This window comes from Vipera ursinii (assembly GCF_947247035.1).
Source record: "Vipera ursinii genome assembly, chromosome: 1".
NCBI lineage: Eukaryota > Metazoa > Chordata > Lepidosauria > Squamata > Viperidae > Vipera > Vipera ursinii.
The window spans coordinates 175,093,736-175,121,438 of NC_139512.1; the positions used below are offsets into that span (position 1 = coordinate 175,093,736).

The 27,703-nt window shown below is 40.7% G+C and overlaps 2 protein-coding genes across 5 annotated transcripts in view; both read left to right on the top strand.

Moving 5' to 3' along the window:
- Positions 1 to 6,105, top strand: part of CFLAR (CASP8 and FADD like apoptosis regulator) — a 28,771-nt gene extending 22,666 nt beyond the window's left edge. For 2 of the 4 annotated variants that reach the window (XM_083353579.1, XM_083353580.1), the window contains exons 11-12: positions 2,814 to 2,881; positions 2,993 to 6,105. In XM_083353579.1, coding sequence (XP_083209705.1) covers positions 2,814 to 2,881; positions 2,993 to 3,072 — 148 coding nt within the window. In that variant the 3' untranslated portion in view covers positions 3,073 to 6,105. Of the gene's footprint in view, positions 1 to 2,058 lie in introns of all 4 variants that reach the window. The other 2 variants (XM_083353583.1, XM_083353581.1) reach the window with 2 other exon arrangements.
- A 15,823-nt stretch (positions 6,106 to 21,928) lies between these two features.
- CASP10 (caspase 10) overlaps positions 21,929 to 27,703 on the top strand; it is a 44,163-nt gene continuing 38,388 nt past the window's right edge. Inside the window, exon 1 of the mRNA XM_083353544.1 lies at positions 21,929 to 22,011. The gene's annotated coding sequence lies outside the window, so the exon portion shown is untranslated. The remainder of the gene's footprint in view (positions 22,012 to 27,703) is intronic.

The following is a 27,703-nucleotide window of genomic DNA, read 5'->3' on the forward strand; positions in this document are numbered from 1 at the left end:
GGCGCAAAAACTCTGCGCTTAACTCCTCCGCTGAAGCGCTGCGGGGAGGGGGCGACTGGGGCGCCGCCGAGCAATGCTAAAGTGCTCCAAGCGGGAACAGCAAAGGACCGTCACCCTTCATGCAAAGCCCCAAGACCAAAAACTAGGATCCAGATTGAAAAGGAAAGTTGCGTGTGCCAATCTGCACCTCTAAATGCAAATTAGGAATTTGTCGCCGAGCGCGCCCCCCCAGATGTTGCGCCCGGTGCGGCCGGCCCCCCCTGCACCCCCCATGCTACGCCACTGGATGGAGAGAGGATCTAGTGAGAAGGAGTGATTTATTTGTTGCTGGAAACGTTACTGTAGGACCAGGCTGAAGCAGCTTATAGCTAAAGAAGAAACAGGCACATAAGCAGCTTGGACAAAGGTCAGGGATCTTGTCTGTCTCCTTCGGGGAGCTACAAGTAGTCCTCAATTTATGACCGCAGTTGAGCCTAAATTTTCTGTTGCTAGATGAGACAGTTGTAAAGTGAATTTTGCCCCATTTTATGACATTTATTGCCACAGTTGGTAAATGAATTACTGCAGTTAAGTTAGCAACACAGTTGTTAAGTGAATCTGGCCTCCCCATTCACCTTGTCAGAAAGTCGCAAAAGATGATCAAGGGACACTGGAACACTGCAACTGTCATAAATATGAGCCAGTTGGCAAGCAGTCGCATTTTGATCATGTGACCATGGGGATCTTACAACAGTCATAAGTGTAAAAAATGGCCGTAAGTCACTTTTTTCAGTGCCACTGTAATGTCAAAGGGTCACTAAATGAACTGTTATAAGTTGAGGACTACCTGCTTTCCCCCCCCCCACACACACACACACACTTATCCACATCCTTCTCAACTAGGCTGCCAGGTACCAGCTAGAGCAATCCAAGTCTGCATCTAATGACTGCAAAGAGTGGACAGACTTCGGGACCCTTTTTATCCTCCAGGATTTCATGTGCTTAGGCCCAACATCTTTTGTCTGGTTCAGGTGACTTTTTTTTCCTTCGTTTCGCCAACAACTTCAAAAAAAGTCATCTCTTTAAAAAAAAAAAGGTAAAGGTTCCCCCGCACATGCGTGCTAGTCGTTTCTGACTCTAGATGCCGGTGCTCATCTCTTTTTCAAAGCCGAAGAGCCAGCGTTTATCTGAGGATGTCTCTGTGGTCATGTGGCCGGCATGACACCAAAGGTACACGGAACTCTGTTACCTTCCGGCCGTAGTGGTCCCTATTTTTCTACTTGCATTTTTACGTGCTTTCGAACTGCTAGGTTGGCAGAAGCTGGGACGAGTAACAGGCGCTCACTCTGCTACGCGGCACTTGGGATTTGACCTGCCAAACTGTCAACCTTCTGATCGACAAGCTCAGCGTCCTAACCCACTGAGCCACCGCGTCCCTTTTAAAAAAAAAGGCATGTCTAAAAGTTGTTCAGCAAAATGGAGAAAACTCTTGGCAGGCTTTAGCTGTCTCGCTGACTGCCTGTAGAGGACAATCTACAATCTAGCCTTTTAAGTTCTACCTGGACTCTACAGGGTGCTCAGGAGAGCTAAAGCTTGCAAAGACTCAGGTTCCTTCATTTTGTTGCACAACTTAGAGATGACTTCCCCCCCCCTTTAGTTCAGGGGGGAAAGCTGCAGAAAGATATTAATTTTTTGCTCCCTTCATTCCTCAACTCTTCAGCCTGGAGTCAAGGTAAGGTTTTTAAAAGGGATAGAGATTCGAGAGCAGAAAGAAAGTTTAGTTTTGGCACCTAATGGGTTAGCACCTAATTATCACCTCGGTCATATTTGTTCCTAATTCAGTACCATAAAAATTGCATCAGGATCTAATCTCGGGCTAAATTGTATAAAATATTTTAATTTGGAAAAGTCACACGGATTTTACATGTGACTTTTATGTTTAATCAGTTGTATATTGGGGAGGGAAAACGGCTCTCTGGGGAATTTTTCAAAAAAAAAAGCACTCAGAAATCAGGAGTGGGAGTAGGGCCCCCACACTATGATGTCTTGATTTCTGCCCTGCCCCCCCATCTTTTCCAGTTTGCAAGCAAAATGAGAGGATCGACGTTGCTGCCCTCCCCCCGCCCAGCAGTAGCAGCTCTCGGCCACATGAGGGTCTCTCCCTCCCCCCCCTTGGGTCACCCAACTATCTCTTTTCCACGCCCCTCACCTCTTAAGACCGCAAGTGGACTCCTTTAGCCATTTAATGTATCTGATGCAACTATCCGGAAGATGAAAAAAAAAGACATCAGGCAGCTTCCTCCTTTATATTTACACCCTCTTTAAAAACGTACCTGCTGTGAAAGAGGGAAGGGCAGGGAACGACGTCTAGCCTCACTATAACTATTTTAAACCTAGTTACCAAGTCGGGGATAAAACATTCACAGGGGTGCATTCCCGGCCACCAAGGAGCTCATTTCCCGCCAAGTCGCTGTGAGGAGAGGATCAAAGCTGTGTCAAGCCTGGAGGGCTCCAAGCCGGAAATTCAAAATGTAAACTCAGCACCAGAATTTTGTGAGCTTTTTAAAGAGAAAGTTGCTCTATTGTGCCCAGACAGGAGTTCTCCGAGCACTTGATCGCAGAAGATCCATCGGTTCTGAGCATTCCCTGCATGTTTTAGTATTGTGGCTACTTCTAATGAATGAATTCGGAAGTTTTGGTGCATTTTAAACTTTGCAATTCCAGTGAATTTTTTGGGAGCCAGAATTGAGGTAGCAAGTGAGTTGGTGTCTTAGTAAGCCAGAGAAGAGGCTCCATTTTCCTGGATCTCACTGTTTGCGTCCTTCCTTTTCCAGCCTTGACTCCGCCCAGGCAAAAGCCAAACAAGTTACAAAGGGAAGTCTGGAAATCCCCAAAGGAAATGGATAAGGGACATTGTTGGCCAACCTTTGCCATGATCTACCTTCAATTATAAATTACAAACTTCATGTTTGATGAATGTTTATATAGAAAATGATGAATTTATCCCACTTAAGAACTCTCCAGGCCCTGTTTTTGAGAAGGTGGGATAGAGCTTTGGAAGCACATCAGTATCAAATCCTCCTGAAGGACTAATCTCAGATGATTTACTGTGTTCCAGAAGATGTTCCATTATCCTGCCCCACACACAGTTGAATCAGTGCCATTTAGAATTTAGATTGACATGTTACGAAAAGTTGAATGATTTCAAAGAAAATCTTCTTTGCCATCAACAGGTGGAAAGAAGTAATTTTTCAAATTTTCCATCACTTGAAAAAATGGTCGATGATCATGGATCTATGACTCCAATTGTGCATAAAGAAATCGTGGCTCATTTGGAAATGCTGTCAGAATCGTTTGTTGGATATTTTGCTGCTGGAGACTCGAAGATTTCTGAAGAATGATCCATATTCCTACAATTTGGAGAAAATGTCAAGATGATGATAACCTGAAGGAAGATCTTGATTTGCGGACAAGTCAGATCTTAAAATGAAATTTGAAAGCAACACTTTGGAGGAGTATTGGTGTTCAGCAATAGATAGGTTTTCAAGACTTTGTGAAAAGGCACTGGGTGTCCTTATCCCATTTTGGACAACATATTTATGTGAGGCAGGATTCAGTTCTCTTTTGTCAATCAAAACCAAATCGAGAAATCGCCAGAACTCACAAGCAGACCTGCAGATCACCATCAGCAACAAAGTACCACGTTTTGACAAAATCATAAAGAAACAGGAGCAAAAAAAAAGTCATTAAATTCAAATTGACTGCATGTATTTGAATTTATATAACTTTTTCTTATTTTTTCAGTTCACGTCATTCAAAATTTGTTTAAATAAGTTTGTTGCTCAAATTGAGTATATATTCGCTTTCATCATCTTCAAACCAGGTATTTTTATAAGGGGTGCAAGAATATATCAGAAGTGTTCCAGGGATGCGGGGTATAGAAAAGGTTGGGAACCACTATTCTAAGGACTTGATTTTCAATTCTTTCACCCTATTGACTGCTCTTATCTGGACAAGCTTCAAGTTTTCTGGGATGTGCAGAAAACTGAACATTCAAGCGATTCTGATTAAAGAGGTTTTTCCTGGGTTAATTCTCTATCTTCTGTGGTATTACAAGGGAAAATGCCATAGTCATCGAACTAGAAAAATGGCAAAGCCTGTGGGAAAGAAATTTGAAAATAACAAAAGTGGTAGCGTACCAAGAAAATTTATATAAAATGTTTTATAGATGTGAGATTAGCAAAAAAATGTTTAAAGATGTATCAAATAATTGTTGGAAATGTAAACAAAAATAGGCACCTATTACCATCTTTGGTGGACATGCTCTAAAGCTAAAAGATTTTGATTAAGAATACATACATGGTTGGAGAAAATGATGAAAAAACATATAGATTTTAAGCCAGAATTATTTTTGTTAGGTATAATTGTAGGTAATTATGAGAAAGAGTATATAGATTTAATTTTACACATAATAACTGCAGCAAGAATTGTATTTGCTCAATATTGGAAAAATGGAAATCTACCATCGGAGGAAGTGTTAATTTAAAAAAAATCTTAGAATGTGCAGAAATGGATAGATTGACATTGAAAATGAAAAAGAAAGAAGATTCAGTTTATTTTAGAACATGGGATACTTTTTATAATTGGCTAGAAAAACGAGGTAGAGAGAAAGGAATTTAATATGTATTAGTAAACTAGACATTGAAACCCAGACAATATGTTGCTGATAATATTTTAAGCACTGGTCCGGGGCCAGAAGCTCAGTCAGGACCACATGTATCCAGGCAGGATAGGAATGATACCCTCCCTCTTCCCAGGTTGCATACAACACCCAAGAGGTCATGCTTGACTCTTTGAGAATCCTTGATCAAGAGAATTACACTTCATTTTTCCAAGCATCGGGAAAACATGCTTAGGAAGTTGCATTTTGCCCTTAAAAACAGGCCAAAGACCATGAGCATATTTTCCACTGCTATTCTGAAATAATATTCTTGCAGGCTCCATAATCTAATGACAAATTTCCATCCAATCACATCATTTTTCTTTCTTATTTCCAAACATCCCTTGGAAAGAATATTTAAACTCTTGCTTCATATTCTATTTAACACTTACAAACACAACTAGCTAAACATGCAGTGAGTTTCCGTGGCTTAGCATGGACTAGAAATCTGGAACTTTCTGATCCTACTTCACCACCCTAAACTCTTTACCCCATAGGCTCTCTTTCAAATAACCAACAAAGAAACCAAAGATAAATCATTCTTATTTATCCTGAACATACAAGTAAAGTGTCGTGGTTCCGACAGATGAAACTCTTCAAAAGAACTTCGAGGCACTGCTTACCTTAAAGGATCTTTTATTCAAGTAGCATGATATCAGCATTTACATAATGGAAGCCAAAAACTGAATTCCCCTCCCCTAGGCACATAGTATCAAAGCACAATTCCCTCCTGCAATTAACAGTCATAAATCACATTCCCCAATTAGCTTGAAGCCCGCCAATTCTTTATCAGCTCTGGCTCAATAACTTTGATTCTCACGCTAAGTTTAGTTATGTCTAGCTGGACTCTCATTCACACACCCCCTCCCAGCACCATCTAACTCTAAAAGCGAAAGGGAAAAAATGGCTACATTTTTATCTGTTGTCAATGCAAAAACATCTGATGTTAGCAGCATTGACATAAAGTCTTTGTTCCAGACAGCAGTAAACTGGTAAATGTTTAACAACAAGTAACTCTGATGGCTCCATTGCAACTGTCATGCAGCTAGCTGTCAAACGGCTGATCAGCATGCCAGCATTTGTTGCTCAGCTCTGCTCTCAAAGATCCAGAATATTTAATAATCAGCTCCAGCACAATAGTCCCATCTGCAACAAACTTTCTACAATGCAAAGTTTAATATTTTACTCCATCTTATTCAAGCAGCAAATTTGAGTGCAACTAAATATTTCAAATATGTAGTGTTTAACGGGAAGACATTCTCCTAGTGAAGACAAGTGAAATAGAACAACAGAGAATGGATGGAAGCAAACTGTTATTCACACTAATTTGTTAAAGAAACAAGGAGTTCCTATATGAACTGTATTAATGTACATATTGTTGCCTTTTTAAACAGTGATTTGATTTGTTTCATACCTCATTATTACCCCCCGTTGATAGGGCTCGCAACTTGGGCGTCCTCGTGGATTCACGGCTCAATTTTGAAGATCATATAGGAGCCGTGACCAGGGGGGCTTTTGCCCAGGTTCGCCTGGTGCGCCAGTTGCGACCCTACCTGGACCGAGATGCCCTACGCACAGTCACTCATGCGCTCGTGACCTCCCATTTAGACTACTGCAACGGTCTCTACATGGGGCTGCCCTTGAGGACCACTCGGAGGCTTCAGCTGGTGCAGAATGCGGCTGCACGAGTCGTGATGGGGGTCTCCCAATACTCCCATGTAACACCTCTACTCCGCGAGCTGCATTGGCTTCCGGTTGCCCTTCGGGTGAGATACAAGGTGCTGGTGATGACCTATAAAGCCCTAAATGGCGAGGGTCCAGGATATCTGAGGTAACACCTGCCAGCATCAAGCTCCCTTCGTCCAGTGCGCTCCCACAGGGAGGGTCTTCTCAGGGTGCCGCTGGTTAAAGATTGCCAGCGGGTAACACCCAGGGGTAGGGCCTTCTCAGTGGGTGCGCCTGCCCTGTGGAACCAGCTGCCCGCGGAGCTTAGGACTGCCCCCAATCTCCGTTCATTTAATTTTTAATTTTAACTGGGGTTTTTATTTTCTCTCAGGGTTTCATTTAATCTTTTTAATTGTTTTAACTTTTGTATTGATTTTCTTTTAAATATCCTGTAAACCGCCCTGAGTCCTTCGGGAAAGGGCGGTATATAAATCTAAATAATAATAATTATTATTATTTGGATCTTGAACAACTTTATAAAGAGCTGGCACTAATATTTTCTTCCGATGAAGCATTGCTGCATAATTGGAAATCTGCATTTCAGGTAATGCCTAAGGAAAAAAAAGAAGCAAGAAGAACATGTTTCATATCAAGATTGGTTTGAATTTTCTTATCATGGTTCATTGAGCAAGCTGCAGTGACCCAAATTACATCAATGAGATTCATACATCACACTAAGCAAAAAGCAAAAACAAAGCAATCCATATTTTGGCTTAGTGTTATATGTACTCTGGACCACCACTGCAAGCTAGGAAAGAAAACATATCTATAAATCCTCAGCAAGCTATCGCAAAGGAAGAAGTGGGGGGAGAGTCACTGACAGTGACATCACACAAAATTTCTTCAGATCTAGCAGCCAAACATAGAAGTTATTAAAACATATTCACCTTTTAAAATTCTCACCTTGAATTCTGATAGCCATTCCTCTACCACACCACGTTCTGATCCAAGCATTTTCATAAAAGACTTCTTTTATTACCTTTGAAATAGTATATTAAAAGGGAACAACTTTAGTGTCTCAGTTATGTAATTTTATCTCTGAAAGTCCATATCCTGCTGCCCAACATATTAGCTGGCGTTACATTTTTAAATGGTCCTGGGGCAGAAAGGGGGAACAGCAAAAGAGTGCCTGTATTGACATATTCACAGTGCAGTCCATAGTCTCTTTCCAAATGCGGTACCAAGAAAAGTTGGTCAGACAAAACTGAATTGTATCATGGGAAAAAAATCTTCTAATAGTAAATCTGGGAATGGTGTAATGGATTCATACAAAAGATGGTACAAAGGTTTCATAAATATAGTTTGAATTTAAATTCAAGAACCTTTATTTGCAGGTGAGCAGTTATAAATCATCTATTAAATAAATTACAAGTATGAAAAATATACATGGAGAAAGACTAGAAAGGAAATTAAACAATAAAAGAATGTTCTGTTAATATTGACTTCTCAAATCTATTGTTTATTTTACTTTTATACTTAACCACCAGTCAATCCAATATTTAAACTGAAGCAAATTATAAAGTTTTGCTATGTAAGTGCTCTGACTTTTTGCAGAAGTAAGTGTTAGATAAACTTACACTTAGAATGAGTCTAAAAGATTACAAGTGGAACAATCGTTGAAAACAGGCTCTAAATTAATTTAACACTAAGGTAAATGGAAAATATCATCATCTGCTTTTGGTGCTCCTATCTTGGCCCTTTAGAAATTAGTCAGAGTCCTCACAAAAGAAGTATGACCAACACTTAACAAAGTGTTAACTCTTAACACTTTATGACCAATACTTAACAAACATACAGTATGTTAAGCCTTTAGTAGGCTTAATACATCTATTTTACTTTTAAGAAACCCCACCAACTCCAACCAGCAAATAATGGATTCATACATCCTATCAATTTTTCCCCTCACCCATATGTGTGTGGCTATATATGTATATACAGGTACTCCTCGACCTATAACAGTTCATTTAGTGACTAAAATTACAACGGCATTGAAAAATGACTTATGACCATTTTTCACACTTACGACCATTGCAGCATCCCCATGGTCACATGATTTACATTTGGATGCTTGACAACTGGTTCATATTTATGATGGTTGCATGTGATCACCTTTTGCAACCTTCTGACAAGCAAAGACAATGGGGAAGCCAGATTCATTTAACTACAGCTGTTTTTCACTTAACAAATGTGGCAAGAAAAGTTGTAAAATTGGGCAAAGCTCACAAATTTCTCACTTAGCAACACAAATTTTGGGCTCAGTTGTCAATGACTACCTGTATATAGCTACCAGTGTCTGATATAGTTCACTTTATTTCTTACCACAATGATGCCTAAATGAAAAAAACATGCACCATTAAATTACCTGCCAATATGTTGAACTAGATATCAGGTGGGGTACTGAAATCTAACATAGGAAGATTTATAACCTTTCTATGTTAGTTTTATGCTGAATCTAATTGCATCCAATTTTGGTCACCACCTTATAAAAAAGATGTGGAGACTTTGAAAAAAGTGCAGAGAACAGCAACAACGATGATTAGGGGCCTGAAGACTAAAACATATGAAGAACAGTTGCAGGAATTAGGAATGGCTAGTTTATTGAAAAACAGGACCTGGGTGACATGATAGCAGTGTTCCAATATCCAAAAGTCTGCTACAAAGAAGAGGGGGTCAACCTATTTTCCAAAGCACCCAAAGGCAAGAAAAGAAACAATGAATGGAAACTAGTCAAAGAAAGATCCAACTAGAACTAAGGAGAAATTTCCTTGACAGTGAGAATAATCAACCAGTGGAACAGCTTGCTGTCAAAAGTTGTGGGTGCCTAAATATGGACAGGCAAAAGGCAGGTCTAGCAGACGTTATGCACTAGCACTAGCTTATAAGGCACAGTCACTTACCCAGCAAGCTGCTCATCACAGTAGACACTTCTTTATAACACTTAATTTTGATAATTTTTATAGCATTATTAGCTATTAGAGTTTGTAAGTCTCACTTTATCTACAGGCCAGATTATTTTCTTTTTTGTCACAGCTGTTCTCTGTTGTTAAAGCTTTGAAGATCACAAGTAGAGATTAGTTTTTTTCCAGATTTTACCAAGTCTTACATGCAAACCATAGCTGTCATAACCCTCATCCACCAGTAGGTGTCAACACTGGTTCATTTTTCAAATTCTAGTCCTCCATAAAAGGTTCAATTCCCCACTTCTGTTAGCAAAAGGGTGGGGCAAAAAACCCCTCCTTCGGAGGTTTTTTTGCTTCTTGGGAGTTTTTCCCCCCTCCCCTTTAGGAAGATTGATAGGTAGGATAGAGAAAAATGATGTTCTTACCCAGATTCAAGCATGCTGTTTACGATCAACTTAAAATGGTGCTTTTGACTTAGGTTGCTTGCAGCTTGAGTTAGACTCTGAAGTTAAGCTAGCCTTTCTCCTGTTGGTTTCTGGAAGGCTTCTCATGGACCGACGGGGTCAACTGCCATCTCTCTGCGGTCCACAGTACTTCCTTCCTTCATTGCCGCCTCTCCAGGGCAGCTTCTTGCCCATTTAGGGTCCCCTAACAGGAAGAAACTGAGCTGGAGGGCACGGAGTCCAGAACCCCTCAACTGCTGTGCTGCGCACAGGCTTAAACAACTTTTTCTTTAACCACTTTTTTCCTTTCTGCTCACCGAGGGATTTGCAGCACAAGCTTGCTAACAGTTGAACAGTGTGAGGAAGGCTGCGGGGGTGAGGGGACTGCAGGGACAATGAAGCAAGACAAATTCACAAGTTCAACCACTTAGCCAGGATGTTGAGTCTCACAAGAAAACCTAAAACCGCATAGCTGGGACAGGAAGCTAGAAGCTTTGCAAGATACCCATGACCTGAGGAGGGCAATAGGTGGCATGACATTTAGCTATTTTGCATAGCAAGCTAGAGAGTTTTGGGGGCTGCAATCCAGGTAACGAATCTTTTTTTATTATTATTTTTATTTTAATTCCATTTATATCCCGCCCTTCTCCGAAGACTCAGGGCGGCTTACAAGCTTAGCAGTAGCCTTCATTCTATGTATATGCCTGCTTATTAGGGCTTTCACACACACACCCAAGCGGCATTATTACAAAGTCAGCTTAATTGCCCCCAACAATCTGGGTCCTCATTTTACCTACCTCGGAAGGATGGAAGGCTGAGTCAACCTTGAGCCTGGTGGGATGCGAACCTGTACTAATTGCAGGCAGCTGGTGTTACTTAAGGAGGCATTAGCCCACTGCTCCACCAAGGCTCCAATCAATATTATATGTTATGCACGTATTATTGGGGGGAGGGCAAAGGTTGTATATGAATACCTTTGAATATAAAAACTGCTGTAAAACTGTAATCGGGGGCCCTAGTAGCTTTCAAAGCCAAGGCCACTTTTATCTCTTGGTACCAAAATAAAAGTCTGTCTATATCTTGGGTTTGGTGATCAATTGCGTTCAACACCAAGCTAAGACCCAGTTTTGGGGACAACAAAAAAACCTTTAAAATCAGTTATTACCAAGCAGAACTAACGTTTTTCTGAAATGGGGGCAAATGGTATGTACATGTAGCAGTAACATTAAATTGTATGTCTAACACCATATGTATGACAGATAAATAAGCTCAATGAAATACCTTATATCTGAAACTCCCCTTTTGTCCATGGAAATGCTACTGATTGGCTTTTCATTTTATGTGAAAGGAAGTCTAGAGAGCAAAAACAATTTTACTCTCATCAAGCTTTTTACCATATCCCAGGAAATGAAAAGATCAACCATAAGTCAAATCTTATTTTAAAGAAGCAATCAAATATGAAAAAAATAAAATAAAACTAAATGGTATAATATAATCTTGCTGTTTTTCTATTCTTTCTTTAATTATCATAAACCTCCCATTTCTGAAATTTATTAAAATACGTTAATTGAGATTCTTCTGAACGTTTTAACACAAAAATGATGGAAAAAATTTTTTTTCTTGTATAACTGTAATTATTAATCTAATTTTCAACAAGATGCATAAACATATGGATTAGTCATCTTATGTCAGACTGATCCCAACTTTACTGGCCTTCTGAAAGGACCTGAAGACATGATTTGCTATTTGGCATGAGGATCTGGTAATGGTGATGTAGAATCCGCAAAACGTCAGGACTGTTAGTGTTATGTCGTGGGTTCTTCACGCAGGAAAGAAGACAAGGCAAGTGAGTTCAGGAAAGCTCATGGTTTATTGCTTGCAAAATCTGAACTGAGAATTGGGCTGCAACTAGCAGCCATTTATAGCCTAGCCACTAGGCAGCAGCCAATAGGTTTAAAACAACCATTGCCGCCTAGGGACAGCCAATAGCAGCACTGGAGACCTGGAGTCTGGGTTGCTGGAGAGCCGTTAGCTGCTCCAGCTAACCTCATGGTATTACAATTGAGCCCAATACATAACACCCCTCCCCTCTTAGATCAGACAACATCATAGCAATAGTTGGCCTTAATACAATTAACAAGATTAAACATCATAGCAACCTTAAATAAAAACAATACAAGTTACAAGGGTTAACATTATAGCATCTGAATGAATAAGCTTTCATTGACAGCACACTAGACAGTTAAACTTCATAGCATCTGAATGAATAGGCTTTCATTGACAGTACACTAGTCAATTAACATCATAGCTCCAGTTTTTTTTCAGTACAGTGACAAGTTACAGTACATACAACATTATAGTTCTTTATTTTACAATGTAATCAGCAAGATAAGAAGGAGACTTATGATGCAGTCCTCGCTTAGTGGCCGTTCTGGAAACCGTTTTCTGAGTTGATCAATGTGGTGTCTGACAACTCGCCCTCCCTCCAGCCCCACTTCATAAGACAGGGGCCCAGGTGATTTGGTAATTTTACCAGGAACCCACAGATTCCCATGTCCATAGTTTCTGGCCCATACGCAATCACCCATTTGCAGCCCCCTAGGGGGGTTTGGTCGAGAGGCCTCTGCTGCCACTCTATCTGGATGCAACCTGTCCAGTTTAGTGATCAGTCACCTCCCCCAACGTAGTTCTGCAGGACTTTTGCCTGTAGCAGTGCAGGGCGTAGAATGCTGGCAGAGTAGAAAATCTGCCAATGTGTGATGCCAGTCACCTGTTACAATGTGCTTGAGTGATTCCTTCATTGTCCTCACCATACGTTCAGCTTGACCATTAGTGGACGGGTGAAAAGGGGCAGACCTTGCATGTCTGATAAGATTTGCTCTGAGAAAGGCCTGAAATTCAGCAGCAGTGAAACTAAGATGTCTTAGTTTCAGATGTCCGAAACTAAGACATCTGGTAAAGAGTTTTCTCAGCACTTGGATGGTCCTAGCAGTAGTCATGTTAGCTACTGGAATTACTTCCAGACATTTGGAGTGGCTGTCCACCACTATGAGGAAATGCTGTCCCTGAAAGGGCCCAGTGTAGTCTATGTGAATTCTAGACCAGGGAGTGTGCAGATTCCCCCCCTCCCCTATTGCACTCAACACCCCTTCCCTAATCATCTGATAAACTTTCCGGACCACCTAAAACCACTGTCCTTCCCATGTTCCAGGAAGCCCCTTTGTTCATATAATTATTACAGCTGTTTATGTTCCACCTAATGCCAATGTCAGCATGGCACTTTCCAAGCTGTATGACGTCATCACCAGGCAGCAGCAAACTCACCCAGAGGGCGCTCTTGTCATGGCTGGGGACTTCAATCAAGCTTGTCTGAAGACAGTTCTTCCCAAGTTTGTACAATATGTGCAAGTTTCCACCAGAGGGAAGAACACTTTAGACCACGTGTATTCCAATCTGAAACAGGCATACAGAGCTTTCCCTCTCCCCCACCTGGGTACATCTGACCATCTTTCACTCCTGTTGTGCCCAAAGTATGTCCCTCTCAGGAAAAGAACTCAGGCAGTAACAAAAAGGGTCAAAACCTGGCCAGTGGGTGCTCTCAGCCAGTTGCAGGACTGCTTTGAAACCACTGACTGGAGTGTATTCGAAGAACAAGATCTGAATGCATATACAGATGCCGTACTCTCTTATATTAGAACATGCACTGATAGTGTAACAACAGATAAGTGCATTAGAGTTTACGGGAACTGTAAACCCTGGATGACTGCAGAGATATGAACACTCCTGAGAGCCCGGGATTCTGCCTTTAAGGCAGGGGACAGGGACACATACAGAGAGGCCAGGGCAAATCTCAGAAGAGGCATTAGGATGGCGAAACAACAATATAAACATAAGGTGGAGAACCACTTAGCAGACAACGATCCGAGGCAAGTATGGCAGGGACTGCAGCACTTAACCAACTACAAGGGTAGTACGAGGAGCATGGTTAACACCGATGCCTCGTTGGCTGAAGAGCTGAATATCTTCTTCGCTCGCTACGAGGTTAAAAGACCAGATCCCGTAATCTCTGCTGGCTGGCCTTCTGATTATCAGCCACTCACCCTGTGTGAACACAAAGTGAGAGCTGTATTGAAGGCTGTGAATCCCAGCAAAGCCACAGGCCGAGATGGGGTGCTGGGGACAGTGGTTAGGAATTGTGCCGACCAATTAGCAGGAATCCTGACAAGGATTTTTAACATCTCCTTGCAAACGGCATGTGTACCATCATGCTTGAAAGCAGTTACCATTGTCCCGGTCCCCAAGAAAACCGCAGTTGAGTACCTGAACGACTACAGACCTATTGCATTAATGTCTGTAGTCATGAAATGCTTCAAAAGATTGGTTCTCCAACATCTCAGGACACGCCTCCCACTGGATTTTGATAAACATCAATTTGCCTATAGGGGAAATAAGTCGACAGACGATTCCATAGCTACTGCTTTACACTCTGTAGCAAGTCATCTTGAGAAACCTGGAAGTTATGTCAGGATGCTTTTTGTTGACTATAGCTTGGCTTTCAACACCATTTTGCCGAGCATTCTCATCGAGAAGCTGACTGACTTGAAATTCTCCCCCGCCATCTGAGATTGGATTCAAGACTTTCTTAGGGACCGGTTACAAACAGTGAGGGTTGGGTTTGCTTTGTCCACCCCCCTGAAGCTTTGCACCGGCTCACCACAGGGCTGTATGCTTAGCCCCTACCTGTACTCTTTATACACATATGACTGTGTATCTTCTGACCCATCCACTGCAATAATTAAGTTCGCAGATGATACAACTGTGGTGGGTCTCATTACAGGTGGGGATGAGACAACATACAGGGCGGAGGTACAAAAACTATCCATATGGTGTAGTAACAACAACTTGCACCTGAGCATCGGCAAGACGAAAGAGATGGTGCTAGACTTCTGGAGAAAAAAGGAGGAACCTGCCCCACTTTACATCGGGGAGGACTGTGTGGAGAGAGTTTCCTCCTTTAAATTTCTGGGAGTCTACCTCTGTGAAGATCTGACCTGGAAAGTTAATACAACCCAGGTGGCTAGAAAGGCCCAACAGAGGCTTCACTTTCTCAGGGTCTTGCAGAAGAACAGGGTAGAACAATGGCTAATGACCCTCTTTTACCAGTCTACTATAGAGAGTGTCCTCTCGTATGGTATTGTGGTTTGGTATGCTGGTCTGACAGCCACGGATAGGAAAGTATTACAGAGGGTGGTGAGTACAGCACAAGACATTGTGGGCTGTCCCCTGACACCACTGGATGACATCGCCAGGGCTCGTTGCCTTGGAAGAGTGAGGAAAATTCTCAGGGATGACTCACACCCTGGACGGTATCTCTTTACTCTCCTACCATCGGGTAGGAGATATAGGAGTATAGCCAGCTGCACCAACAGGCTGAAAAACAGCTTTTATCCGTGGGCTGTTAGGCTTTTGAATGAGAAATAACTTTTGTGAATTTTATGTAGAATTGACTTGGGAGGCCGGTGTGTGGTGTAGTTGGTTCAAATGGTGTAGTAAGATGGAGGGTTTGTTGTCACTGTGTGTTGGGGGGTGGGAGCACAAAGGGAGGCTCAGCTAATCTCATAGCTTGGTGGAGCAGTGGGCTAATGCCTCCTTAAGTAACACCAGCTGCCTGCAATTAGTGCAGGTTCGCATCCCACCAGGCTCAAGGTTGACTCAGCCTTCCATCCTTCCGAGGTAGGTAAAATGAGGACCCAGATTGTTGGGGGCAATAAGCTGACTTTGTAATAATTCCGCTTGGGGGGGGGCGAAAGCCCTTATAAGCAGGCATATACATAGAATGAAGGCTATTGCTAAGCACATTGGTTTGTGCTTAAATTGTAAGCCGCCCTGAGTCTTCGGAGAAGGGCGGGATATAAATGGGATTGAAATAAATAAAAATAAATAAATGTACACATAGTTGTACTTTGACAATAAAGGTTCATTTCATTTCATATCCTATCTTTCACCATTTAATTTTTTGTTACCACAGTCCGTCTCCTATAGTTGTTTTGATATTTCCCTTTACAATTTGTAACTTCTGCTTTTCACATTTGTACTTGTCAATACTTAGATAAAATATTATTTCTGATCTTCAGTTGGCTTCTGCTTCAACCTTTAGACTTATTAGAAATTTCTGAATAATACTTTTATTCCTTTCACACTTATGGCACAAGGGGGATTTGTGGGAAGTCAGCCCCCCCAGAGAAGGAAATATTAAAAGGGCTGAATATTATATTTCCCCAAAGGATCTTAAAGAGGCAGAAAAGCATGCCCAGTTTTTCTTAATAGTCCCAAGTCTCCCTCCCCCAAGCAGAAACCAGCTCTGTAGAAATGCAGATGTAAATAATCCAGGAAGATTGGAGGCCCCCACATAGAAGATTAAGAAGACAAAGACACTGTATAAGTTGTGAAATTGAAGCAGAAGTAATAAATATTGTGGGAAGGGTGTTTTTACATGTAGGTGGTCATTTGCTTACCCAAGAGTCAATTTATTAAAGGAATATTTGTATAAGCAATGTAGCTTCATATATCTATTCTACTATATTCTTCATCTTATTATAGCAATTATAAGACAACAACTCCCAGGAAGCAATCAATGTAGAAAGAAATGTTAAAGGGGCTCATTTAAGGTTAGAAAGGGTGAGCTGAAGAGACAGTAGGGGAGATGCCTGGGGGAGGAATCAGGAGAGGGCAGGGAGGACTGGAGTCTGCTGAGGCCTAGGTTGGAGAAGATAAGCCTGGGAAAGGAGATAATAGAGGAGAATGGGAGAGGCTTTTAGGAGGTAAGCCTGAGGGAGAGAAAGGGATAGGATAAAGGTAAAGGTAAAGGTTCCCCCACACATGCATGCTAGTCATTTCCAACTCTAGGGGCCGGTGCTCATTTCAAAGCCGAAGAGCCAGCGTTTGTCCGAGGACGTCTCTGTGGTCATATGGTCGGCATGACTAGACGCCAAAGGCGCACAGAACGCTGTTACCTTCCCACCGTAGTGGTCCCTATTTTTCTACTTGCATTTTTACGTGCTTTTGAACTGCTAGGTTGGCAGAAGCTGGGACGAGTAACAGGCGCTCACTCTGTTACACGGCACTCGGGATTTGATCCGCCAAACTGCCGACCTTCTGATTGACAAGCTCAGCGTCCTAACCCACTGAGCCACCGCGTCCCTTAGGGGATAGGATAGAAGAGGCTTAATAATCACAGCAGAAACTGAACAAATGACACCATAGGTTAGGCACAGTCATGTGACTTCATTTTATGACTCTGATGCTTAGTGACAGAGCTGCTCACCCTGATGGGATTACCCTTATTGGGGCATTGGCAAAATGGAGCCACTGAAGGCAAACAGGAAAAAGGACAACAAATCAGGCATATTCAGAACAGCACCCAGATCTATCAGGCACCTGGATCAAGATTATTTTAAGCAGATTTATATTAGGTGTTGCCATTATATAGCACAGGTAATTCTTGACTTGCAACCACTTGTTTAGTGACCATTCAAGGTTACAATAGCACTAAAACAAATGACTTTATGACTGGTTTTCACACTTGCCCCATGGTCACATAATAAAAGTTTGGGCACTTGGCAACTAGCATATATTTGTAACTGTTACAGGTGATCAACATCTGTAACCTTTCCAGATGGCTTTTGACAAGCAAAGCCAAAGGGGGAAGCCAGACTTGCTTAACAATCACATGATTCACTTAACAACTGTGGCAAAAAGTTTATAAATGGGACAAGACTCACTTAACCGCTACTTTGCTTAGCAATGGAAATTTTGGGCTCAGTTGTGCTCGTAAGTCAAGGACTTCCTGTACAGTATCCATTCTAATTTATGGCAGATAATATTTTCTGAACTAAAGTTTAAAGTCCCAAATATCTAAACTGACCTGATTGATAAGCTTCTTAAAGCCATTTTGTAACTCTTTATTGATTAACCTGATCTTATCAAAACTATTTCTATAGATTTTTACTATGGTACTATATGCAATTGTTATTTTGGAAAAAAAATCCCATTAGTTGCTAGAGTTACTGTTGCCAAATGCTGAAACTAGAGATAAATTGATGAAATATGCCAAACTTAATAAAAATACTGATTTTTTAAGGTTAACATCTATCCCTCAGAGTCTGAAAATAACCAAAACAATTTCACTTTAAAAAAAAGAGCTTTAAGAGAGGACACAGGATATAGGCCAGTCAGCTTTATTAATTGTTCTGCATAAAATAGTAAAAGTATTATGAAACATACAACAATTGGATAATAAAGAAAAAAATGTTTTGAAAAGGAACTAACATGGCTTCGGTAAGGGTGTGTTCATACATGCTGTTCTGGCAAGACTAAGTGATTTCTTGTGAAAGTCAATCTCCTATTAAAAGTCAAATTCAATAGAGAGGCAAGGAAATAGATAACCATAGCTACAAGGTAAGCTGATATAAAGTTAAAACTAGTGAATCAGAAAGGGCAATCTTAGAAGTGAGAGCTGGACATGATTACAAGATAAGCTATCTAATAAGTCCAGGGGTCCAAGAATTCAAGAGAAGCTAGATGTTTGACAAAGAATCAGAACCTCTGGTAGCATTAAAGCGGATGTGTTTCATTCCTTTCAAATTCCTTGTCCTAATATCTCTTTCTAAAAAACATAGGGATCATCTTTGTTCAGTTCTTTTCAAATTCCTTCCAAGTTTTAAGACTTGGCATTTGGCATCATCACTACCAGACTGGTTGATAGTATTGCAGGATTGTATTAATTAGCAGAAGTATGTGCTGTCATCTGAGATCAAATCTGCTTTCCTCAAACACATGGGTGATCTGCCATCTTCTTCTGAGGAAACGACATTAGCCAACTTAATCTCATTAATACTTACCTTTCTCAAGAATAAATGTTTGCCATTGTTGGCGCAGTCTTCTCCACAGCCCAAAGAAAAATGCAAAATAACAAGCAAGAACTAGCTGCACACAGGTAACTGAAATTATTATTTAGTGCAAATCACAAAATAATGTTTTGTATGATAGAAAGAGATATATTTTGTAATTCTGTATTTAATGCTTTGTCTAGTTGTTGGCTATTTCAGGTAGTGGTAGTTGATAATAAGCATAGTGTATATTATCTTGGCATTTGTTAAAGCCTTGAAGAAAAATAAATTAGCCATACTAAAGAACTGCCATCTTGAAGTCAATGGCATTTTTTAAAAAACACACACACACACAATCATCAAAACTTCTATATATATTTATAAATCCAGAACATAAGAACAGGAGTTGATTTTCTTAACTTTTCTCAACAATCTGTTTTTTTCTTTACAAGCAAAGATATAAAGTATTAAAATTTACCACAGTACTTCCACAGTAGGATTCCCTTACCAAGTCTTATAACTTGCTTCTGTAAGGATTTCCAATTTGTGTGAACAGTAGCATAGTGGTGAGAATTGGGTGAACATAAACCCAAACGCGGTGGCTCAGTGGGTTAGGACGCTGAGCTTGTCGATCGGAAGGTCGGCAGTTTGGTGGGTCGAATCCCGAGTGCCGCGTAGCAGAGTGAGCGCCTGTTACTCGTCCCAGCTTCTGCCCACCTAGCAGTTCGAAAGCACGTAAAAATGCAAGTAGAAAAATAGGGACCACTACGGTGGGAAGGTAACAGCGTTCTGTGCGCCTTTGGCGTCTAGTCATGCCGGCCACATGACCACGGAGACGTCCTCGGACAAGCGCTGGCTCTTCGGCTATGAAACGGAGATGAGCACCGGCCCCTAGAGTCGGAAACGACTAGCACGCATGTGCGGGGGAACCTTTACCTTTACCTTTTTAAACCCAAACCTGTTTTTGAACAATATTGAAATAATAACAAGGCTTTCACCTTTAAAACTGCTAAAGAGAAGCAAAATAAAACAGGTGGAAGCTAGTTTTTCGTTTTCCTTTTTTAATCAGAATTCCTACAGGCAGTCCTCGATTTACAACTACAGTTGAGCCCAAAATGTATGTTGCTAAATGAAACATTTTACAATCTACTTGCCACAATTGTTAAGTTAGTAACAGGGTTATTAAGTGAATTTGGCTTCCCCATTGGCTTTGCATGTCAGAAAGTGATCACATGACTCCTGGACACTGCAACTGTCATAAATATGAACCAGTTGCCAAGCATTCAAAATTTGATCATGTGACCAAGAGGATGCTGAACAGTTGTGTGAAAAACGGTCATAAATCACTTTTTGTCAGTGCTGTTGTAACAGTCACTAAATGAAATATTGTAAGTCGAAGACCTGTACTTATGCTAGCTTTTTTCTGAAATATGTTGTATATTATAATCAAAAAACAAACTTTTTCAGAGAGTTCACAATCTTTTGCTTCAGTTTGTTGTTGTTAGTTGTGAAGTCGTTTCTGACCCATCGTGACACCACGGACAACGTTCCTCCAGGCCTTTCTGTCCTCTTCAGTTTACCATGCATCAAAAGCTACGCCATCCGAAATAATTATCACAAAAAATAACAATGGAAGTGTATAATCTTTTTCTTGAAAAATAACTTGATAGTACTACATGATACACTACTGTATTTTATATACAGTAATTCCAGGTATAAATCTGCCTACATTATGGAATATATTCTAACTGCATTTATTCATGTTTCATACAGTTTTTTGTGTCTTGTCTCTTTTTTTTCACTTCAGGATAATTCTACAAGGTCACATTTGGTCACCATTCTCCCTAATAAAAGTCTAAAAATTAAAATGTTTTAAAAAAAGAAGTTGGGGAACTGTTATTTTATGGAATTGGCAGAATTTTATGCCAATTTTATAACTGAGAAAATGTGTACTCATTATTACATAAAGGAAAGTTAGAAGACTGCTTAATGTAAAAAGTACCGTGGTCTATAATGTAATGTAAATGCAAATATTTTATAACAAAATACCTAAAATGTGAAGGGATTTTATTATGCTTAAGGTTGATGTTAGTAATATTGATATTAGTAGTGACACTTTGTAATCATCTTTGTTTATGTGCAAGCAGCCTTGTAGGTGCTTTATATTGGGAAATTAGTTGTATAAAAGCAAATGTTTCATGCTTTAGGTACAGGTGATTGCTTACATGAAAAGAGCATGGTGAGGGGAGGGGGAAAAGGAGTTATGGTGGAGCCTGGGTTGTTGTGTATAAATCATCATCTAGGAATTATTTTTCTGTACCTTTTGGTTCCTAGTACCAAGACCGGATCTCTTTGTTCTGGAAAGGTATAAAAGGTGGAAGACATCTTTCCTGGTTGTTGCCTTCATCTCTCTACCAGCCACAAAGAGAGATATGGCCACCCAACTCTATTTTGATCAAAATAAAAGTTGTTTGCTTGCTGAAACCTCGGCTCAGGAGTTTCTTTTGGCTCTTTTAAATTCCTGAGTAATGCTGGGGAAATTGTGAGGCTAAGCGTAAAACCTTACAAATGAATAAAAAATTAATCACAGAATTAAATGGGACCTATCTCTACCAGTATGACCAGAGAACGTTTAAGTTATGACTTTTATTTTTGTTTCTTTTAAATATTTGTCTTTTTAAATTAAGTTTGTTTGTGATACAAGTTCAGAGTACTGTAGGTTGTTAACTTCCATGGATGCATGATAGAAAAAGCAGGACATCCGCGCAAGCAAGGAGATACATCTTGTGGAGAAAAAGCTTTCCTTTAGAGCAGGGATCGGCAACCTCGGCTCTTTTATGACTCGTGGACTTCAACTCCCAGAATTCCTGAGCCAGCTATGCTGGCTCAGGAATTCTGGGAGTTGAAGTCCACGAGTCATAAAAGAGCCGAGGTTGCCGACCCCTGCTTTAGGGCATCACAGCCAAGGGGAGCTGTAATGATAACTTCCGCTTAGTCTTATCCACCCCCCTCCAAAAATGAAAGTACTAAAACTATCAGAGGTAAAAAGGAGCATATTCATGTATTCTGGTTATAGAACTCAGATAAACTACCAGCAACATACATCAACACGAATTGTAATTACAAATATAATTTCAGTATATCTCCTCCCGTTCCAAAAAAAAAAAAGAGTAATGTTTTGCTGGTCTTTCTCTCGTCCCTCGAATGCACGCCGAGTTATCTGGGGGCTGGGCGGCTCCCAAGCTTAACGTCACCTTCAGTAAGTGACGTTTGGTTACTCAAAGGCCGCTTGGTTTCCCAAAGGGCGCCTGCCGTATCGAGGAGACGCAGAGCGGGGCGAAGAGGGCGCTCGAGCTGTGAGTAGAGCCGGCTGAGAAGCCGAGTTGGGGAACGGGGCGTCCGTGGACCGAGGCGTTGGCTATAGTTTTCGGAGAAGAGAAGCCGAAGAGGCGGCCATGTTCTCCCGAGGCGCCTGTGCAACAAAAACCCGGGCTAGTTCCGACTCTGCTTCAGGAGACCCGTGTCACGAATCATCCGGGTCTGCAAAGGAAAGGGGCGCTTGACCTTCCCAATGCAGTGCCGGTTTCTGCGAAGTAAGCGCCGCTGAATTCAATCAGAAGGCCATCCCGAGCGAGCCACGCGTGAGAGTCGCGTTCAGGCTAGCCGTCCGCGGTTGGCCGAGCGGGCCCCGCTGAAGGCAGGGAGCTTACTAATGGAGTAAAGTTCCCAAGATTGCCTTTGCTTGCGAGAAGCGGCGGAAAAAAGACAGCCTTCTTTCTCCACGCGCTTAAACAAAAGTTATGGCCGCGTTAATCCGTAGTGGCGGAGAGGCGTTTAGACGAACGCGCGGGGCGCTTTTGTTGCAGAAATGCTAGGCGTGGATTCTGACTTAGTCTTCAGAAGGCAGAGAGAATAATGCAGGGTCCGGTGACTTGTTTTGTTTGACCTCAAGATGAGACTCCGTTTCTGTTCCGTTTTTCTGCTTCTGATGGCATCCTTGATTAAGTTATCCACTATGATTAAAATAATAACTTTCACTTTAATAACAAGGTGTTCTTGTTAGCCTAATAATTTGGAGCTCTAGTCCTGGACTTTCCTGACACGTGTCATCTGAAGCCTTCTCTTTTAGCCATTGTTATGTTCCATTATTTCTTTGTGACTCTTAAAAAGGAAGTAGTTCTTTTTATTTACTGGAATTTGTGGATTTCCTTGAGAAAACCTCTTAAAAAGTGTGATGTTCAGTGATAAATTCAAGGAATGGAAGATTTCTCAAACTCTGCAAATACCGTAATCTTTTTAAATGATAACCTGAATTTCTGTTACAGTACCCACCCCCTCTGATTAGATAGTGTCATCAATGCAATGAAGATGAATTTGGGCAATCTTTGGGTAACGGGGTGAAGAGGCCTGGCATGCTATGTCCATAGGGTCACAAAGAGTCGGACAAGACTTATTGCCTGAACACCTCACATTATCAGGGCTTTATAAAATAAAACCACCATTGGAAATTGAAGAAAAAGCAATAATTGGAAATTGAAGAAAAAGTGTAAAATCACATTTTAATGGAAGGATGAACCTGCTAATTTTTGTATCCTTCTGAAATCTGAATTTCATTTTGAAGACAGCCACTTTCTTTCACTAGTCAGAGGGGAAGTAAAAGGGTATTTCTTTGCCTTAAGTCAATTTCTCTTGAAATTGGCTGCTTTTGATGATCTCTCCCCAATAATCTCTATCCTTCCCATTTGTAATTCTGTCTGCAAAGTGAAGATCAGTTTTTCCTTAAATTTTTGAACTCTCCAACCTTGATTGTTCCCTCTGAAAGGAAAGGTGGCATACAAAAATAAAAAGGCCTCTGTGATTTTGTGTTAAACTGGTAAACCTGCTCACAGAAAGTAGCCTCCTGGCAACTCTTCCCATCCTTTGACCCACCCCCCACCCCCCACTTTGAGAATACCTAATTTACAGAGTTAATGCAGGAAATACATCCCTTTTTATTTGCGGATGTACCTTGCAAGAAATGGAAAGTCAATCTTCTTCCAGAACCACCTTACTTTAAAAGGGAAACAACCACAGCTAGGTTCTAAAAGTATATATTTTAAGTTGAATTTAAACGGAATGTATTAAGAAGAATTGTAAAATATTGTAAAAATGGAGACCCCATGTGTTTTCTGGATCCCGAACTAAAAAATAGCCTTATGCTCTCTTTCTGTTGCAATACACAGAACTGAGTCCTTCCTGCACACTGCAGCTGTCAGCTGAAACTCCGGAAATTCCCCAGTTTATAAAAGTTTAGTCATTTTTTTTTAGAAAGGAAACTGAAAATACTGAGAGAGATACAGTATAATTATGCTCAGTGACTGCATAATGTTGACCTATTTGGGACAAAATAGGATATGGCATGTACGGGATTTGAAATTAGTCACCGATTGTACTTTATGTCATATTGCTGGTTCAACCTGTAGCTGCTGAAATAGTAAACTTATTTTTTATTTTCACTAAATCCCTATGAAAGGATAAAACATGCGCACAATTAACTGCACAATATGGAGACCACAATTTTCAGTCCTTGCTTTATATGTTTCTTTCTCAACCCCGTGCACTCTTATCTTCCTTCCAGTTGGCTGCTTTACACATGATTCCACACAGCATGCATACTTTCTGAATCTTTCTAGAGTACTCATTATTAGAAATTTATTGTTATTTAAAAGAATGCAGATTTTGTAGCTAATCATTGATTTGCAAAAATTATGAAAGGATAAAACTGCCCTATCTGGTTTGCTTGGAATTCCTGTACTGACTGTCAAGGCTTCAGTCCCTTCAGTCCCTCCTCAGTGCAAACTGGAATTTCCTATGTGGCTGCAAGGGGTAGAAGCCTAGTTTTATGTTTTCTCTCTTTTATGTATATTCTTGATTTCACAGGGATTCATTCCAGCCTTGAAAACTAAATCTGAACAAAGATAAACAGTGATTATGGATTATAAAAAAGCAACCTTAGTCTCTGGGTATGTTTAAATCAGTCTTAATATTTATTGGAATAATATGGTTTTGGTGATTGGTGAATATATTTTACTATTTTCAGTATCAGATTGCAGACGTTGTGATGTTTAAATCCTGGCAGTGTAATCCTATGCACTTTTACTCTAAAGTTGGTGGGTTTGTTTCCATGCTTGGAAGCATAGAATTGCAATCTTGGTATCTTTGTTGATTTCTTTCAGATCTTGATTATGAATCTTTTCCTATAAAAATGAGGCTTCTTCCTCTTTTCCAAGCTCAAATAGTACTATGTACATAAGTCAGTTTATTATTGATTATGACATTTAGAAATGTTACTCATGGGATTTTTCATCCTGCCTCAGGCATGAAAGCCAGCTGGGTGACTTTGGGCCAGTTTACTCTCTCCCTCAGCCAACCCACCTCACAGGGTGGTTGTTATGGAGAAAATGGGAGGAGGAAAGAGTATTATATATGCTTGCTGCCTTCAGTTATTTGTAAAAATGATAAACGTGGAATAAAAATAAATGATTGCTTGATTGATGAAGTACTGTGGAATCTTACAGAGGTGATATTTAATGAGGTATGTGTCCTTTTTTGATAAAAGCAGGACACCCCCCTCCTCACCTCAAAGAAAAAATATCTTGGCAAATACAGGAAGAACCCAATACAAACTAGTTCAGCATTTCCCAACCTTAGGAACTTGAAGATGCGTGGACTTCAACTCCCAGAATTCCCCAGCCAGCTATGCTGGCTGGGGAATTCTGGGAGTTGAAGTCCATGCATCTTCAAGTTCCTAAGGTTGGGAAATGCTGAACTAGTCTGACTCAGCGGCAGCCTGAGGCTAAATAAACAAACACTTAACACACATGGCTACAGGGAATGCAGAACATTAACATTAACATTAACAGCAATTAGGATTGATAGAATTAAAATAGAAACACCAAAAGGTACAGAACAATAAAATAATTAACACTTGGGATCCCTCCTGCAGCAAATGTTAACAACTTAGACAATTGAGAAATACATTAACCCAACAATAGACACTGACCAACAAATCAGAAAAGACAAATTTAAACTCACCAATCAGAAATGACAATTTTGGAAACCATGAAAAGGTATAAGAACTCATGCTTGAGGACCATTCTGCCTAGCTAGCCAGGGATTTGTGCTGAATTGTCATTCAACTTTAATCTCCGTGATTAAACCTCTCTTCATGTTCTATTTGTTCTCTGCGCTGCGGCTGGAAGAGCCGGAACAGGAGAATTCCTCACAACATTTTATTCAGAGATCATTAAGAATTTGTCTAAAACAATTGTCTAGTTATGTCAGTGATTTAAGTTGCTTGTCATCACTCTGACAACTGAGAAACCGTAGCCATTTTACCTTTTGCTTTCATTATGCTTTTTACTGTTGTTTAGTATTTTCAGATAGAGAAGAGAGGAGGGAAATAATGGTTCAGCTACTTCAGTTAGCCATAACAATTGCAACTGTGTGAAAATCAAGGTCAATGTTAGAAAAAGTTTTGGTGGGTTGAAAAGTTGGGAGGAGAGCCTGTGTTTTAGAATAATTGGTGAATGTGATTTATGACAGCCTTTTTGGGATGGGAATGGCAACTTGTTACTTTGTAGCAAGGGGGAGGGAATTTTAGTCTTGGGTTCAACTATGTAAGTGCTGATACTTTGTTTCCTGAATAAAATGTTTTTTAAGGAAGAAATTTTTGCCTTGAAGTTATTTTAATTGGTTTCATCTATCGAAACCATGACGTTGCTATTCTAAATTTGTAAAATCCTGATCTGGCAACTGGCATGTATTTATGATGGTTGCTGTGCCTGGCATGGTGTGTGCCATGACCTGTTGTGACAAGCAAGGACAATGTGAAAGCCAGATTCATTTAACAAGCATGTTTCTAGCTTAACCTCAGGGATTGTTGGCAAGAAAGCTCATAAAATTGGGCAAACAACTGACTTGCTTAGCAGTGCAAATTTTGGGCTAAGTAGTGGATTTTAGTTAGTTACAAGAGTGGGCTGAAGCAAAATGATGTAATGAATGTGGAGTAGTTTGAATAATTGAAATGGCTAGAAATTTATATTTTGAAAATACCAAGGTTAGAGACCATCTTCTCTCACTTCCTTTACCCCCAAGTAGTTGACCTTACATTTGATAAGAAAAGGCATAGAAGATGATGTTGTAAATAAATGATCAGCAGGTAGAAATTACTAGTGGGCATTCTGTTGAGAAGCTCTTGGCGAGTGGCTGTTTGGTGATTTTTTAAACTCATATAAGGACTTATCTTGACTCCCTTCCTTCCTTCCTTCCTTCCTTCCTTCCTTCCTTCCTTCCTTCCTTCCTTCCTTCTTTCCTTCCTTCCTGTCTTCCTGATTGCCCTCTTTTGCCTTCTGAGCTCCTCAGAACACTATCTCCAGTCTGATAGATTCTCTGTCCCGGTTTCTGCTAGAAGGAAGGAGGGGAATGTATGTATTTGGTCTTCTGTAGTGTTTCTGTGTAAGAAGTATCTGTGTGACTGCTAGAGGCATACCATTTGAAATTACAACAGCACTGAAAAAGTGAGTTATGAGCATTTTTCACACTGACAACCAGTGTAGTATCTTCATGGTCACCTGATCAAAATTCAGACACTTGGCAATTGACTCATATATATATGAAGGTTGCAATGAAGTTAGGAACAGAGGAAGCTGCTGTATAAGAACTAAGTCAGCCCATCCTTTTCAGTAATGTTCACAATGTCGGTTCCCCAGAACTTCAGGTGACACTTCCAGTTCTCTGTGGAAATGCCCAAAGATTGCTCAGATAGCCTGTTTATATGCAAACATGTATTTTCCAGACTTCCGGTTTTTGCATGGTCATGGGCTTGCGAAGCTCCACATCCCATGGCTGTTTTCGTCCTGCCAGGGGACCCTAAATGGATCTGATGTTGCCCCTGAGAGGCGGCAAAGGAAGAAGGGCACCCTATTGATCACAGAACGTCAGCGGTTGTTCTGTTTCGATTCGGGGGAAGCCCTCTGATTTGACAGGAGAAAGGTAGCCGCATGCCAG